Source organism: Syngnathus typhle, linkage group LG6 (assembly GCF_033458585.1).
Source record: "Syngnathus typhle isolate RoL2023-S1 ecotype Sweden linkage group LG6, RoL_Styp_1.0, whole genome shotgun sequence".
NCBI lineage: Eukaryota > Metazoa > Chordata > Actinopteri > Syngnathiformes > Syngnathidae > Syngnathus > Syngnathus typhle.
In genome coordinates this window covers 6,987,556-7,005,770 of record NC_083743.1, presented here as the reverse complement: position 1 = coordinate 7,005,770, position 18,215 = coordinate 6,987,556, and the positions used below count along the sequence as shown (strand labels likewise).

General features: G+C 41.5%; 2 protein-coding genes across 3 annotated transcripts in view; one reads left to right on the top strand and one right to left on the bottom strand.

Moving 5' to 3' along the window:
- LOC133155976 (serine/Arginine-related protein 53-like) overlaps positions 1–9,546 on the bottom strand; it is a 67,150-nt gene extending 57,604 nt beyond the window's left edge. The window contains exons 1-3 of one of the 2 annotated variants that reach the window (XM_061281676.1): positions 9,497–9,546; positions 8,936–9,130; positions 7,765–7,881 (exon numbers count right to left, since the gene is read on the bottom strand). In XM_061281676.1, coding sequence (XP_061137660.1) covers positions 7,765–7,881; positions 8,936–9,111 — 293 coding nt within the window. In that variant the 5' untranslated portion in view covers positions 9,112–9,130; positions 9,497–9,546. Of the gene's footprint in view, positions 1–7,764; positions 7,882–8,935; positions 9,131–9,387 lie in introns of both variants that reach the window. The other variant, XM_061281675.1, reaches the window with a different exon arrangement.
- A 2,144-nt stretch (positions 9,547–11,690) lies between these two features.
- On the top strand, positions 11,691–17,930 carry LOC133156185 (short stature homeobox protein 2-like). The gene is made up of 5 exons (XM_061281993.1): positions 11,691–12,272; positions 13,254–13,465; positions 15,477–15,534; positions 15,971–16,059; positions 16,715–17,930. Exons 1-5 carry the CDS (start codon positions 12,011–12,013, stop codon positions 17,006–17,008), a joined length of 915 nt encoding a protein of 304 aa, XP_061137977.1. The 5' UTR covers positions 11,691–12,010; the 3' UTR covers positions 17,009–17,930.
- Positions 17,931–18,215: the final 285 nt, after the last annotated feature.

Genomic DNA, 18,215 nt, shown 5'->3' with positions numbered 1-18,215 from the left:
GCATAAATAAAGTAATTAATGAGTAAATAAATAAATACATAAACAAACACAAAATAAATGAATAAATAAAAAAAATAAAAAATATATAAAATAATGAAAAAGATCAAATAAAAAAATAAACAGAATAAATTTCGGGATATAGAGAGAAAGCTGGTTCCAATCAGCCGGTGCGCACCTTCTCCACTCGGCGATGTATTTTACTGCCTCTTGTACACGTTGCGTATTTATGAAGTGGCGCGAGATCTGAGGGCCCATAGCAAAACAACCTTGTATTGTTTAAACGTGGACTGTTGGGCCCCGTCTGTGTGCTTAAGTGATTTAGGAACACGCTCACAAGTGCGGTATATATAAAAAAAAAAAAAAGAAAATCATAAACGCTGAGACAAACCATGCGAGTAGACTGTAACAGGCACCAAGGAAGGGGCCGACAAAAAGCAGACGTGCATTCCACTACTAAAAGGAAACTACACTTAATTAAACACCCAAGAAACAACTTGGGGAAGGAGTTTGTTTCGAATAAAAGAAGCAGCGCTATCGGTTTCCGACATAAAGTTCTCTTTTGACACAACTTGGGCTCGTCAGGCTTGTCCCGTTTTTATTTTTTTTCCCCATAAGTTCATGTCACCATGAACAAGAGCCAGCGGTAAACGGCCCATCAGGAAATTAATAGAAAGGGCAAAGACAATATTAAATTGTGACCAAAACTACTTTTATTTCAACAATTATTCCTTAGAGGAAGACAGTCAAAAAAGAAAGATCCTGTTGTATTAATATTGTGCTACAGAAACTACGTTTTGAAATATTAAAGGAGACCTCACATTGCCACATTTAGCTTTAGCATTTAGCATTGCATTAAATCATCTATTAATATTTTATTTTATTTTCATACCTATTTTCTCATAACTTTATTTATTAATTACAGCCTATATCTTATCAAATACCTTATTCTCAAAACATTACGATATTTTTCGTTCCGTAACGGCGACTTTTTATTCCTTTTCACTCCACCCCTGTAATATTCCATTTTTTATTAGCATGTCAAAGCCCAGATTGAAATGATGCCGCAAATTACATTCACTCTGTTATTTTAACATCCCGTACTGTGACTTTAAGGAGGTATCTGGCATATGTCAGCTGCAATTGCTTGACTAAATTTAAAGTACTTGAACATTCCCCCCATTTTGATTTAAACCCAACATCAAGAGTGGCCCAAGCGATCCGCCTGCCCTTGGTTGCGCTCAATCGCACGACACTTAACAGCGTATCCTTTGGCCAACCCGTTTATTTCCACTTCCTGCTTCCTCAGCCCGAAACCGACGTCGGGGACGGCTCGCGGAAAACGTTGAGAAAGTGTTTCATTACGTTCAAAAAGACTGTCAAGGTTGTAGTCAGGCTGCACGTGATCTTTGTTTCATTTTTCTGCCACAACTAAATGTGTGAGTGAAACCACGTGTGTGTGTGTGTGTGTTCTTCCCACTGACAAGTTAGCTCTAATTTGCTCTCAAGTTGTCCACTTGGGGAGAAGTTGAGCGATGATGGAGAAGGATTTTTTTTTTTTTTTTTTGGCAAGACAACGCACGTGGCTCCGCCTCACGATGAGTTAACACGCATAAATACACATCAATAATCCCGGGCTATCATTCACACGCTCTCTTTATGAATAATTATTGCACGCAGGCAAATCAAGAGATCAAAAGACGACACATCCAAATATTTTTACATAGTAAATGTGCTCACACTTACTTTCAGGCTGTGTTGATGAACGTGAGCTAAAAAGTCCACGTTGTAACTCGGAGTGTGCCAGCGCATTACAAAGACACGCTTGCGGAAAAAATGTCCATATGGTTTAAGCGGGATCATAACCGGAGTTCAAGGTAAACACGGCTGACTGAGGTTTGTCCACGCGTGCTCTCCTAGCTCACGTCTCCAAGGGCCCGCTCAAAACCTGGCCACTGCACACACGCACCTTTCTCTTTGGATGTGTGTGGCATGGCTAGGAGATTATTAAGTGTCTAATTACAGGTGCCACATACAGTGCATATAAAGCTGACTCTGACTCTGACTCTGATATAGAAAGTCTACACACCCCCTGTTCAAACTACTGAAATAAGATGAATCATTTCAATTATTTTCCACCTTTAACGTGACCTAGAAATTGTATTTAAGTAATCAAGGAGGTAATAACAAACAGATAATGTTGTTGCACAAGTGTGCACACCCTCATATAAAAAGGATGTGGCTGTTTTCTGAATCATCCAGTTACATTCAAATTTGTGTAGAATGGGAGTCAGCACACATCGGACACGTGTTATGGTATTTAAATGACATGGTATGTTACACGATAGTTCTTATCTGTAGATTACATTTTTGGTCATATTTGGGGTGTCTGGAACAGATCAATTATACTTGCATTATTTCCTAAGGGAAACATTGCGTCGGTTTCCGAACAATTCTGTTTTAGTCAAACGGTTTAGTCACAAAACATTTGGTTGCACCTTATTTAGCTAGACGGCGAATATTTTCTAAAGAGTGCATCATCTAATTAGTGAAATAAATGACATGGGTGACTTGAGGGGGAGTCAAACTTCACAAAGTTAAGTCGGAGGCCGCTTTAGCTTAGCCAACTCGGCGACTACCGCTTCCGATAAAAGTCAAAACGGGACAGATGGCACATTTGCTATCGAATGAGTTTGGGGCAGACGGTCATACATTTACTTTACTACTTTCGAAAGCTGACCTGACCATCACGCACCGGCCGCCATTCACTGCCCTACAAACTGAGCTTCGCTGAACGCAGATCCGGTTGTGAGCAACTGGTAGAGCCTCCTTTGCTCTCTCTCTCTATCTCTCTGTATTGCTCTCTGGCTCTTTGCCTGGCGGCCCAGGGTGTTATTAGACGTCAGGCCGCCTCACAGCTCCAAACGGCTCAATGACAACACACGGGTCCTGCCAATTAGAAATAATTAGACAGCCATTTCAGTGGCAAGTCTTTTTAAGTGCATATATAACGATGCAATGATGCTTATTAGGCGGCCCCCGAGCCAGCGAGGAGCGCGGCCTCAAACGCTTTGGTGCCGCGGAAAATAATTATGCCAGTGATCACAAAGCGAGCTGCACATCTCTGTACTTCACCTCCACGCGTTTCAAAAATCCACTTCATTAGCTCCCGTAATTAATCCTCCAATAATTGCAGGAAAAGCCCAGTTTACCTCCCTTCGTTTCTAATTATCATCTTATAAATAGTTATGGTTCTAATTAATGTGTTCATTAGGCAGGATATTTCTCTCAAAGCCTCGCTGGGAGCCAAAGGTCCGGCTTGGCTCTCTCTGAAGCCTAAGCAGCCAGAAGGTGAGGCCATCCTGCCTGCATTTGCTTTTATTTTACTACATTCAACCTCCTAATTGGCATTTAAAACCCAATTTGGAAGAACTTCAAGAAGCTTAAATGAGGGAGAGAGAATGAGGCTGATAGAAGGAGCAAGGGAGAGTGAGAGATAGATTTTTTTTTTTTTTTTTTGAACGCCAGAGCTAATAGCACGTCTGACTCTTTCTTTCTTTCTGCCGCTGTGGCCAGAAGGACGAATCATTTTATTATCATCAAGTCCACACAATGAGGAACTAACAATTTATTTGACATTGAACACATCTTATTGAGTTTACGGATAATTATTCATTCGTCAGGTCATCTTGCTACTAAAAAGCAGACTTGGCAAAAGTTTGTGCTAAAGTATGTGGGGGGGAAATGTTTTTTTGTCATGATTCAACTCTTGTACATACTGGTGGTAAGTTAAAAAAAAAAAAGTACAGACTAAAACAAATCTCAAACATCATCAAATGAATCAAACTATTTTGAGAAGTGATTATTGTTCAGAGCCGTAAATAAACTTAAAATGACCAAATTGTCTGGTTTCAGCCTCTCAGCAGCTAATACGCTCTGAATTCTGTGGTGCTTCATGAAAGCAGACTGATGGGCAAACATCTGGTTTGACTTCTTTGGAAAACAATGATCAACTAATCAACTTTGATGCAATGAAAACAACATGTCCCGATAGCTACGATAGCATTGGAAACAAAACATAATAATTTTGAAATAGCAAACGATAACTGAAAATCTGTACCACACTTGGATGTTATTTTAAAGTTTGATGGGGGGGGAGAAATTATTTAGGCACAAGACAACTTGCCAATCATTATTCTTGAAGCTTAAAAATTATCTTCAAAAAATACTTATTTAATAGCCACAATGACTTCAGATGTTCGCCTATACGCGATCATTTTGTTATTTTCGATCTTCGTGTTACACAGTGCAGACTAGGCTGCAGCTCCGGGGAGTAAAATGGTGTGGTTTTGATACAGTGGGATGGAGAAGTGGTGGAGTCAGGTATTGGAGGATGGCAAAGGTGGGGAGGGGGGCGGGAGCGCTCGCGGCGAGGCGAGGATGAAAGCGGCTGTATGTGTCAGTCACTTATTCCTCCCATTGGTAAATAAAGGTTTCTGGCAACAAAGGCGAGCGGCGCTTGACTGGCCTTTATGGTGGATAAATAAAAGAGACAATACAGAGAAAAGAGTGAAGAAAGAAAAAGGAGACGGGAGCAGCGGCGCATCAAAAAATGGTGGTCGGATCTTATGACGGGGAGCGTGTTGAGAGCAAAGCAGAGCAGCTTATGTCAACATCTTGGGCTGAACAATTAACGGAATTCAATTGCAATATAGTAGAATGATTTTTTTTCTCTTCATTTTGTTTTTTATTTATATACCGACGAGCTAAGTTCAGTGCTTAACAAGTGTAAGTGCTTAGTAAGTCAATTTAACTTCAAACCTATAAGTAGCTTTATTTTAGAATAAGGGCAAAACATTTATGATTAGTTTTTTGTCATGCAGATTGTTTGTTTGGTAATAAAAAGTACATGGAAAACTAAACTTGTAAATAATATTGAGGGGAAAAAATATAATTTTAAATTGAAATATTATTAAATATATTAAATATTAAATATGATTAAATATTACTTCAATATTATTTGTCTAAATCCTTTATTTCTAGTAATGACATACAAATCCAGCGGTGCTCTGATGCGTGCAACGCATCTTAAGTTACGAGACGTTGGTTGTCCGATTATTTGCAAATTTGAGATATGTTATTAAATCTCACAGTTTAGCGGCCATGTTTGTGGAGCATATCATGACAAGCCGTAAAAACAGTAATACTATTATTATATTTATCATAAGACTAACTTTGTGTATCTTTTTGCCGGATTTTTACTAAGGGAGACACAGTGACCCCCCCCCCTAAAAAAAGTAACCCCATTTTCCTTTAAAATAAGGAAGTGACACCCACAACCACCTGCTACATCACACACACACACTACATTGTACATTAATATACGACACATGGGGAATTACCGATCCAGGTGGTCCGGTTCTAGATTTTGCCTGGCCCACCTCTTGTCTTCATCCCTCCCTCGGTGTGACCTTGCACACTCTGTGTCGGAGGGAAAAGCTATCTAGCAGATGTACAACACCTCATCTCATTCAGGGGAGGGAAATTGCTGAGTGAAATACATACCAGGTCATTTCTCACACACACACGGGCACACACACACACACACATACAGTGTATAGAATTTTGGCTAGTAGAAAATAGTGGTCATGTTATAGGTCTAACCAAGGCTGATTGTCAAGCCATTAAAGAGCTCTTCTCCGCTTGTTCGTGATGATGGATTAGGATTACGTTGAAAAAGGATAAGAACATTTTCTCGGGGCATCCCTTTCTCCCGCTCGCCAACTAATCGCTCACTTTGAACACGAGGCCCGCGTTTCCACCAGCGCTTCTAATGGCGACATGACGGAATGAGTGACTGAGCCACACACGTTTAACCGCGGTGGCGTGTGTGGCGGGGCAAAATCGGGGCCTGTGATCCGGCTGCGATGAGAGGCTGCGTCGCCGTCATTGCACACGCATCGCAACGTTGTGCGGTGTGCATATCTGTGCTCTGTGGGCTGCTAATGCGTTTGCTGGCAGGCCTCGTACACACACACACACAGACAGAAGCAGAGAGCGGCCCCGGTATGCCTGTTCAGATCAAAGAGAATAAACATTAATGGCAAATAGGTAATCTGCTCCTCTTGTCTGTTTTACATTTCAGGGCAAGATTGACTGCCTCTAGGGGACCGGGCCCTCCTGATTGAGGGCACGGAGGAGGGAGGGGCCAGAGGGAGGGAGCCACGATTGATGGTAACCACATGATAAGACTATTATTCTTATTGCATGTATCTTTTTATTCGTATTCATAAAGGAGGCATTGGAAAGAAGGTAATCATGTTCTCCACTTGAAAGCGGCTCAATATCGTCCTAATCTGGCCTTTGGGATGCGCACATTGTTATTCCCATTCCGCCGCTCTATCTTTGCTCCATTTTGTCTTTGCTCTTCATTTGCCGCCCACTCTCCTGCATTCAACTCAAGTCCTCAACTTTTCCCACTCCCTCCAAACTTGCCGTCCTCTCCGTCTCCCGCCTCTCTAGGGTCGCTGCACGCCCACCCTTCCTTCATATTCCGCTGGGGGTGGCGGGGAGGGTCAGGGGGGGGAGGGCGGCACCTTATATCCTACGTACGTATCCATCATGAGGTCCTGTCCACTCAATCCTGCACTGATCCATCAGCCAGCATCCTCAGGTACACACGCCATACGACTGACTAATGGTACTGGAAGCCCCTGTACAGTCCGAGTCAGCCTTGCTGTCAGTCCACTGTGACGACGCAACGTTTCATATACCGTGTATCGCGGATTAAAAAAAAATCCCATTCTCCCACGGCGCACATTCTGTTATGTCTGAGGCGGCAAACGTAGAAAGAGTTCCGGCAAGTTCACATGCTTGATTTTCAGGTGCTAGCAAAATGGGCTCGTTCCGTTTTATTTTATTCAGGGAGTACTCGCTGCCCCTTCGATGTTTGTCGTATGAAAATGCCTGTGTGCATTTCTGACAAAATTTGCCATGGCGCCGAATCCCTCCGGCGACCCATCGCACCTGCTCCTTGCTAAGCAGATTACACAACTCTGCTAATCAGAGCGCCCGCCGCGTTTGCATGCGCCGATGTCATCGGCTGCACCTCGAAATCTCCCAAATCCCCCTACACCTTTCATCTCACGCCACTCCGACGAATCCGTTTTCAGACAGATGTTCTCATTGCCAACGCAAATGACGACTCAGGTCCAAACCCCGCCCCCAAGAACAAAAAAAAAGTTGCAAACGCCACAGCCTCATCCAGCATGGCGACATCTCCGCAAATAAACAAAAGACCCCAGTGGCCGCATACATTACGACAACCTTTTTCTCCCGGGTGCATCCACGCATGTCAGTGCGAGGGATTTAAACGAGAAAAAAAAAAAACCTGTTTACTGGTTCATTAGCAGCAGATTAGCTATGCTAATGACATGGAGCACCACACACGGCGACTTTGCCTTTATGTCGCTGAAAAGAATACGCAAGTGTGTGTGTGTGGTGCAAGTATGTACACACGAGGCTTGCATGAATAAGCGAGTCCCTTGAAACATAATGGCACGTAAGCGCCATTGGACAGCAGGGTAATAATCATAATTTAGCAAATCAATGTATGGATGATGTTGGATGAAGTTAAGAATAAAAACAAAACACAAACGAGTAAAAAATGAGCCTACTACTCAATCTCAGTCAAGTTTTGAGGAAACACAGTGTCTTTTTTTTTTACTGACCTACAAACGACATGACCTCTCCAGTAATTGTTTTTACCTTCGGTCCCGGCTGCGTGACCTGTGCGAGCGGTGGCTCCTTCCCCTGTCACCGCTCCGACTTCTCCTTTTATGAGATGAACCTCGGGATGAGCTGCTGCTTGAACGTTTCTTTCGTCTGAAACAAACGTGCGAACACGATCTCACTCGGTCGTTACGAGAGTTTTTACAAGATGGCTGAGAGGCAAGTAAAAGCGAGTTCGGTACAACTAGCAAGCGCCGATAGTAGCGGTGCTGGAAGGATGATTTGGTATTCCAACAGGTTGGATCCCGTGAGTGAGAACTTGTGAACTACCTCACGAGCCAAGACGCAACATTTTTCCGGGAGGTGATACGTCAGTTCATCCAAAAATGAAACAAGCAGACGTGCTGATACACCTTTCACACAAACGCAACTTTTTCTTGTTCACTCGGAGGTTTCATTTCTGCTCTCCGCCTCCGTTTCAACTCAAGGGGAAATAACAAAGTACAAGTTTTTTCAAAGTGTGCAATTTTTTGTTGTTGCTAGCTACTGTTTTACTTTTACCTCATTAAGGAGTTGAACATTTGAATTACGTATTAAACATGATTTTTTTTGTCATTTAAAAAAAGAGACCAAGCTCTATCATTTCATATCATATATCACTCCACTGTTTAGTTTAATTAAGTAATCAACCCTTCACGGGCCAAAGGCTTGTTTTACTTTGGCGGGATTCCGGTACGTGCGTATGTGCATGTTAATTGATCAAATGTATTGGCGAGCAGATGAGGGCTGCCGGGGTTTTACCGCCCCGCCTTTCGCACACAGGCAACGACTTCCCATCAGCAGTAATGGACCTTGACCGGGCCTCATAAATAATTACCATCAAGCGGCCTTGTCTGAGCAGCCCCGCACAACCAGTGGCAGTTGTGGATGGATGGAGGCTTGACGGAGGAACTCGGCTCCGGGCCGCCATGTGTGATTGCGGGAAAAACCTTCTTCCATCTACTCCTGAATTAACAGCTGGTAAAATGAGATCTACCATGGAATTCTTAATGGTATCCAAGTGGGCTAAAATTCAATTAGGAGAAAAGAAAACGTTTACAACCCCATGCTTTGGTTTCTTGAGATCAGTTTGTGCTAAACTGCTAATATAAGCAATTATGAGCATTTTTAAAATGGGGGACAGAGTTATTGCCCTTTGCACTCTCACCTCCTGTCCCTAGATCGTGAACGGCTCCGGCGGCTGGACCGGTGACTCCTGCTGCTTGTCACCCTGCTACCAGAAGATGAGGACGAAGAAGATGAAGATGAAGACGAGCGGCGACGCTGTTTCTTTTTCTTCTTGCTTCGGGTTTCGCCCTCACTGCTTGATGAGCGTCGACCCATAACTGTCTCACGGTTGTCACTGTCATACAGCAAAAACACACAAGGTTGCTAAGAGGCTAATGTTTACATATTATAAACGAACCGGGACCACTTTCGTCAACAAGTCATGTTTAACACCAATTCACACACTGCGTACACAGGAAATGCATTGAAACGGGGCTTTAGCGTGTTGTTAAATCAAGCGAATGGTCTGTAGAGTGCCTGTTTTGACTAGCTAGCTAGCTAACCGAGCTAACTCCACAACGCTACGTTCGAATATTTTTACTCGACTGATACCGGAATGGTTGTGCAAATGTCTTGGGTGACATATAAGTCACGCGAAGGCTAAATTCGAGTGAAGTGAAGTCGAATTGACAGCATCTTTGTTGTATATCCCGCTTCTCACCGTTGCCGAGCTCCACAACAAACATGCTAGGCAGCGCTAGACTAAAATAGTCAAAGTAGAGCGAATCAATCGAGCCCATGCTGGTATAAAAGGCATGGGAAACATCGATCGATGATTGGTTTGGTCTAACAACGTATAGGTGTATTTTTTTTTATTTCGGAGTTGCTGATTCGCCATTAATTCCTCCGTATATACATTAATAGAGTAGTTTGAAGATTTAAATAGCAGCGTTTTAGCTGGTTTTCTTTCTTTTTTTTCAAGAGTGGCATAATAATAAAATACTAAAACTGTTTTATGTAGCAATGTAAGTTTGTCAGTCATCGAATACATTTAAACAGCTATTAATCTTCAAGTACCATGGAAATAGTGTATTTTCTAAATAAATTACAATTATAATATCAGGTTTGATCCCTAAAATGTATATCAAGCATTATTGCAAGATATTATGCACAGTTTAAAGAACACGGTGCTTAAATATAGTAAAAATAGAAACGTTCAAAACCCACATTTATTAAAGATTAAATGCAAATGTAGTAAACAGTGGTGGGACACCCCACTGGCCACCTTATTTGTCGGAACAATTTGTTATAAGTAATTTTCCTGCTATCTTCACATGGATGTTGTATTCTTATGTTCCTTTATACTTTTCCTTAATAAATGTATATCAACTGAATATTCAAAGAGCAAATTTACAATTTATCTCATTAACAACCCTAAAAAACTCTTTGGTAAAGAAAGAAAATAATTATTGGATTTAAATGTATTTAAAATTAAAGTTAAATTTTAAAAATTCTAAATAAACGTTTATAAAAAAACACAGTGTTTCTTTTGAGTACTGCTGGAAGGAATCGCACTTTGAGGATCACTGCACTTTACAACACACATACACACACGTGTGTACATTTATTCTATTCACGAGTTGCAATAGCTACAAGTGCAGCCTTGAGCTCATGTGCATGAGGTCATAATCGTCATGCAACAATAAACAAACACATTGGGTGAGAGTGTTTTCCCTTCAAAGTGCATTTGAATCCAAACCACGATTTGCCTGTACAATAAATTAATTCGAAGACTGGTGGAGAAGAGGGGGGTTGGCGAGGGGGGGGGGGGGGGGGGATAAACAGGATGCGCATCACCTCATTAAGCATGCAACGCCGCTTTGGGCAGGAATAACAGTATTAATGCCTAAAGGTTTACACTGAAACATCGTTAATATTTAATCTGGGGGAATTATTATCACCACGGCGTGGAAATTGAGATGCTTATAGATGATCAATAAACACGCCTCGTTTAACATCACGATTTAGGGGGGAAAAAAAATCCCTGCTCTTTTCTCTTAATTGCTCTCATTGTTTATTTACAAATATGGGCCATAATAAGCGGTAATTAGCGAGCCCATTGGCAACATATATTAGCAGAGAGAGAGGCGCGTTAATTGAACGTTTATCTGTTATTTAACACCACAAGCATGCCTTTAAAAGGCCCGTTGAGGATTAGAAGCCAGATATAGCAGTATTATTTTCGACGCAGCACTTAATTTGAACATTACATCACCATAAACGTTCAGTTTGCAGAAATCTAATTTCATATAGGCTTTATAAATATAACAAATAGTTATCCGACACACATGCACGCACGCACAAGCTCACGACATAAATTTACGTTAACAAACGCGATAATATAACTTTTGCTGATAAATTAAATAATTTGATAATTGATATATATTATACTGATATCGTGCAATAAACGGCAATCTACGGTTCGCGCTAATGATAACTTCAAAAAAGATAAAACTATATTTAGTCTTATTTTTATTTGCATTGATCAGAGATGAGACGTCTCACTCTGTCTTTCTCTCTCTCTCTCTTTCTGTCTCTCTCGTCATTTTCTCAGCCACTCCCCTGCAGAGAGAGAGAGAGCTTGAGAGCGAGCAATAGAGAGCGGAGAGAGAGAGAGATTCATTGCACTCTCTCGGGTGTTTAAAAAGTAACCCAGGACAATGGCAGCGAATGAGCGCTTAATTAAATTAATTAGTCCTTCTTGTCAATCTTGGATTAATGGCCAATAGATGCTGCGGCGGTGCAGCTTAATGTTTTTTTCTCTCTTTTTTTTTGTACTAGTGTGGGTGGATGAAGGGAGTAAAAGAAGAGAGGGAGGGAGGGAGGGGGGGGCTCATCTCGGCATCCTGAGGGGAGGTAATTTGCACGGATCAAGGGGGCAAGGCGCCGCAAAGTATAAATAGTGTGACTTCAATCGAGGATCACCAGCAGGTTCCCCAACTCCGCGCTACCAAAGGAGGGAGAAATTGGCCGAGGAAGACGCGTCTTTATGTCCCATTTTTTTCGGGCGCCTTCCCAGAGAGTTGGCAGCATCACCTCGTCTCGTTTTCAAGGGGCCGCACCATTGATGTCTTAAGCTGCCGTGGAGCAAAGGGAGAGAGGGGCTACGACGGCGAGTCTGCCTGACTGATTTTTTCCTTCTTTGAAAGGAAAAAAAAAATCACGAGAGTGTGTGATGGAAGAGCTTACCGCGTTCGTGTCGAAGTCTTTCGATCACAAAGTCAAAGAGAAGAAGGAGGTGATCACCTACCGGGAGGTGCTGGAGACCAGTGCGGCGAGGGCGGCCGGCCGCGGCGGGGAGCCCTTAGCCCCGGAGCCCGGGAGCCGGGAGGAAGCGGCGGTCGTAGTCCGGAACGTGGCGCTCTCGCCGGGGAGGGAGACGGACATCCTCGGCCCGGAGAGGACCAGAGACGCCGGCAGTCCCAAACTCATTGACGGTAAGAGTCGATAGGATATAGATCGGCTTGGAGGAAAAGTCTATAAAGGCTATATAAACGTGTTTAATGGTGTTGCAAACTATTTTATTTGGCTGGTTCTCACATTTTACGAGAGAAAATCCCTCGGAATGTTCCTGCAGCGATCGTTAAACACTTTTAAAGTTAATCATCCATGATTACACGTATAAGGTGGAAATTATTATTTGAATCAATGTGTTAATGCAGCTCAATTTTGACAGTACATTAAAAATAGGTTTTAACTATTTTTTATATTTAAAGTGCTTGTCGTTAAATGTGATATGCAGGTTTTGCAGCATGCATGTATGCATAGGTGCACAAGCGCAGGTGGATGATGAGCTTGAAGCTGGCCTATAGTGTGCAGTGTTTTTCGTTTTACACGTCCAATGCAGCGAGTTTTTTTTTTGTTAAATGCATGGTAACATTATTTTAATAAACGGAGTATAATAGAAACAATAAATTTGATCAAACTAGGTGTCCATAATTTTTCTATACAATTAATAAAATACATTATTTCTATTCATTTGCCTTTATCATAGCCCAAATATATTTCTTGATTACGTTAAAAAAAACTTTCTAATTTCTTTTGAAAAACAGATCAAAATGTTTCAACACATGCTATTTAAAAGCGGAGTGTCTTGTTAAGCGTGGCCGTGACAGGCTGCTTGTTTCCCGCGTGGATCACACACGCAGGCATCAGTAGAGGAGCACACACACACACACACACACATGATGGCCTTGCATATTTATAAGCACTTAATAATTAAAGACCTTTATGTAGCTCGACAAAACATCTGAGCTGTGATCCGTTTTTGAGGTTTGGGGAGGGCAGGTCTCTCCTTCACTTTCCATTGCTTTCATTTTTTTTCCCCCAGTGCCCATTGAGGCCATCGGTGCACCGTACGTCAAATAACGTGAAAAAAAAAAGTCATGTGGCTCCACTCCCTGTTTCTTTTTTTAAAGGCACCACGGATGTGAAGGAGAGGAAAGAGGAGTCCACAAAGCCCATGGAGGACGAAGCGCAAACCAAAATCAAGCAAAGGAGAAGTCGGACTAACTTCACGCTGGAGCAGCTCAACGAGCTGGAGAGGCTCTTCGACGAGACGCACTACCCGGACGCCTTCATGCGGGAGGAGTTGAGCCAGAGGCTGGGGCTGTCCGAAGCCCGAGTGCAGGTCAGGAACCACCTGCATGGGAATAAAAAAGAATGCAGGAAAGCGTTGAAAGAATGCATGGATGAATAGTAGACAACAACATAAGACAAAGCAAGCATGAAGGATTATTAATAAAGATATGAAAACATTTAAATATTCAACAGTGTCTAACAATCATTAATATGCAAAATTAAATTCTAAATAATAAATATTCCATACAAGTCGTTTTATTTATTTGTAGGGTCTATGCAATATAGCGATAAAAACAATGTTAAAATAATTAGCAATGAGGAAACAGAAACGGTTTGGAAAATGAATGGAATGATAATAAAGCTTCATGTCATTTCATAAAATTTACCTGTAAATAATATTTATTATTTTTGTTACATGTAAAACACATGATTGGAATCTAATGGTTAAAAAAATAATACAAGAAACATACGTTTTGTTAATAGCATCACTCATCAGTTAAATATTTAATTAAACAATAATCTATTCCGTTTTGTGGGTAAGCCATCCGAATGACTCGATAAATATTGCAATTATATACATATATATATTTTTATATATATATATGACAAATCATAAGATGCATTCAAATACTGATATTTTCAAAAACGTATGACAATTGGCTTAGTTTTAAAAATCAACATTTGTTTTCTGCAGGTAAAAAAAATCATGTTGTAAATCAAATGATGGAGATAAAATATTTCTTTACTTTAGGGGCTTTAGTTTAACGCATCAGTCATTTATATATGTGATTTAGCACGGACATAAATCAACTAAAATACGTGCAAACGTGTCTTATAAGTCCATTCCAAATATATTGCCGAGTAAAGCCATATTTTCCCATTCGAATAGAAATGTATTGATATCTTCCCACATTTTGATGTATTCTTCTCCAAGCAGCAATGCTTATTCAATTATTGCGTTAACGATCTCACTTGGGGGCTGTGTGTGTGTTGACGTCACGAGAGTGCACGTGCATGCTTTTCATCCTCACTGTGCAGCAGGATTGCAGCGTGTGTGTTTGTGTGTGCGTTCGTGGAACGTGTTGTTGTTCGCGAGGGCCCACGAGCAAAAAGACCATCTGGACAGAAACCCAGTATGCCTTCCAAGGAAAGTGGGGTGTGTGTGTGGGTGGGGCGGGGGTCTTTAAGCATGAACAGAATTAACATACGACTTAATCCGAAAAATGAACGGGAATAATAAGAGGGCTCATCAGAAAAAGTTTTTCTATATGATTTTTCCCGCAATTGTGCTGAGGGATTTGCATGAATTAAATGCGTTTATTATCGAGGCACACTCTTTTGATACAGACGCCGACACAATATAATAAATAGATGAAACATATGATCACTGCCAAAGGTTTATTTTCTATTTCTTCCCGCCTCAATCGATAGCTTTGCTGTTATCACCACTATAAATTCCAAGTGGAGCGCGCGCAAAAAACTCAATAAATGAAATCCGCCGACAGCCAAATCGATAATATTTTCTATCACAACAACGCGCCACGAAACATTTGTGCTAATTTAACTAAATGTGCTACTCCGCCGTGTAGTTTGTGTTTAAGTGTTTTTTTTCTCTCCTCCAAAGCGTTATAAAGACGTAGTTAATGGGAGCGGTCGTATAATGAGAGGAAAACGGTGCAATGAGTGGAGGGCAAAGCATCATCAACCATCATCATCATCATCATGGCTGCTACTCGATAGCGCACAGTCCATTCAAAGTCTGCTGGGACACTCGAGCATGTGCAGAAAGATGACACTGGGGCTGACAAGGTTATTTATTACAACCCGATCGCCCTGCAACATCTCCACAATTTGCCCCGATAAAGGAGTCGTTATTTATTTATTTATTTATTTATTTATTTATTGCATATTCCCGCATTTGTCTGCAACGTGTCCTTGCTAATGTTTTAAATGCATTTGGGTATTTCACCCCTTTGAGGATTTATATTAAAAAAAAAAAAAAAGTGATTATTGTTACTTACCCACACACAATTAATCTGTATTCATGTGTGTTGCTGCAGGTTTGGTTCCAGAACAGAAGAGCCAAATGCAGAAAGCAGGAGAACCAGTTACATAAAGGTACATGCATACACTGAAGATTAATGCTATGAGTGATGATGTCGCTTTCTCTGATGATAAACAACAAAACAGACACACACCTATTACACACGAAAATGAATCTAAGCAGGTTTGTTGAGCAAGGGAATCACTTACAACTGTGGCTCATTTTGGGGTCTACATTTTGGACCCACTTGTGAAGGCCTACCAGTTTGATACACATTTCTGAAATAGCACGTTGGTGACCCCGGCTGTTTACAGTAGACACACAAACCAGCAGTTTTCATCTGCCTCATGCAAGTGGCACCCACAACCGCACACATCTTGCTTTCTACCACAACAAAGTGATTTTTTTGTTAGGTGGTGAGCATTTTCCTAATATTGTATTCAAGTGCTTATTTTGTATTGTGCATTTTGCTTGTTATAAGGCGCTCATCTCCGCATTCTTTTCTTCTAGGGGTTCTGATAGGAGCAGCAAATCAGTTTGAGGCTTGTCGCGTGGCGCCATATGTCAACGTGGGGGCCTTGCGGATGCCATTCCAACAGGCAAGTGTCTCTTTAAAGGGATTCTGAAATTATGAACAGTGTGTTAAAGGCATAGTATGATCAAATTTGTATATTCAAGCTCTTGTGCCCCAAAAGGCAAAGTGAAAATATGCACAAATAGGTTTTATATGACTTTCAACAGGTATTCCACATTCTAATGTGTTTTAAGAACATGGGTGGAGTAAGTTTTTTTTTAAAGTAGCGGGTCAGTCAAATGTAATAAACCATGATTTAGCAGTGATTCTCAAAGTGTGGTAAGATGACCACTAATGGGCTCCCTCTAGTGTTACCCAAAAGAATCACATCTTAAGTATTGTTCAGTTGTATTTAACTTTAAAGTGCATTTGCATTTACAGTGGCTTACAGTAATAGGAATAAAACCTCCGTCTCGATTCTTAAAACTGATTGGTGGGTTGAATGTTTTATTTTTTTAATGGTGGTTCCCCGAGCGTTGATCAATTCACTAGAAATTGATCCAATGCTGTCAATGGCGCAGTTGACCATGCCATCGATTTGAGACGCTCCCCAATCAAGACTTAAAAGCAGGGGGAAAAAATGACAAGTGAATGTCCCATGAGCCACTGCGAACTTAACGCATGTTCTCCCCCCTCCCCTTCCCCCTTCTCTGCCCCCCCCTCCTGCGTGCGTCCCGTAGGATAGTCATTGCAACGTGCCGCCCTTCTCCTTTCAGGTTCAGGCGCAACTGCAGCTGGACAGCGCCGTGGCGCATGCGCAGCACCATCTGCACTCTCACCTAGCCGCACACGCGCCCTACATGATGTTTCCGGCACCGCCCTTCGGTCTGCCGCTGGCCACGCTTGCCGCCGAGTCGGCGTCGGCAGCGTCCGTCGTGGCCGCCGCTGCTGCCGCCAAGAACACCAGCAAGAACTCAAGCATCGCCGATCTGAGACTCAAGGCCAAGAAACACGCGGCCGCGCTGGGCCTGTGACGTCCATCACGACGACGATGACGTCGCTCGGGAACGCGCACGCACGGGGACGCCAACGCCACGCGAGGACGCTATTTATGTTTTTTTTGTTTTTTTTCCTCCGCTGCAGGACAACTATAAAAATAAAGGCTATTTATGAGATTATGAAAAATGACTGCTTAATAGCCTATGGGAAGTAATTTTTCTACGCCAAAAAAAACAAACAAACAAACATGGACGGCCCTTGTGGCGGAAAGAAGAAGAAGAGGAGGATGCAGCTGGTGGTTGATACTTTGTCAAACAAGGCGAACCATTCTGCAGTCTGTTCTAACATCTTATTATTATTAATATTATTATTATTACTTACTGAGGCTGGCCTCGTTGTAGTTCAACACTTCCACGCCAAGAAATGAAGCGAGGGAATTCCAAAATGTTTGCATGAGTCAACACGCTGACCTTTATGACCTTTTTTCTTTCTTTGCTTCTTTCTTTTCTTCTTCCCTTTTTTTTTTGGGTAAAAATGACAAAAAAAACACCACAAATGTGAGATCATAATATATGGTTTTTTTTTTTTTATGCTAAGTGGTGTTTCATCTACTTTTAAAGGTAGTTTTTTTTTTTACGTTATATATATGACAGTATATATAACAAAAAAGAACTGTAAAAAGGTACGGGCACATGTAAAATATGTTTATACACAAGAAACATCTTTTTGGATTCATTTTCTGAGGGTGTTTGACTTCCATTTGCGTGCAAGCTATGTGCTTCCTGTATGTACTTTTTTAAAAATATATATATGACAGTGAAAGTGAACTCACCTGAGGCACGGGTTTCCTAAAAAAAAAAAAAAGAAAGAAAAAATAATACTCATGACAATACCTTTTCCATCTCATGTGAAACGTGAATCCACCTAATCAAAATAAATCAACAAAAGGTTCTTTAATGAGTTGACGCTTTATTGGAGCAATATGGCTCTTTGTTTTGAATTTATTTATTGGTAAAGAATTGTTTGGAAATCATGCATGACTGTGACGGGAATCTTTTGATAACGTCACGAGTGACAGGTCCGTTTAGTGAGGAACATTGCTTGTTCTCCTGCCAAATTCATGCATTATGCATGCTTTTCGGTTGTGGGACATTTGGAGAGGCGGACTGATCATTTTCACTCTACAAGAGAACACAACGGGGAGATAACAGAGAAAGAGGAATCAAGTTTGGCATCCCTTTT

Coding starts and splice junctions, on each gene's coding strand:
- LOC133156185 (XM_061281993.1), top strand. CDS start 12,011: ATGGAAGAGCTTACCGCGTTCGTGTCGAAGTCTTTCGATCACAAAGTC. Junction 13,466..15,476: donor TGTCCGAAGCCCGAGTGCAG/GTCAGGAACCAC, acceptor GTGTTGCTGCAG/GTTTGGTTCCAGAACAGAAG. Junction 16,060..16,714: donor TGCGGATGCCATTCCAACAG/GCAAGTGTCTCT, acceptor TGCGTCCCGTAG/GATAGTCATTGCAACGTGCC.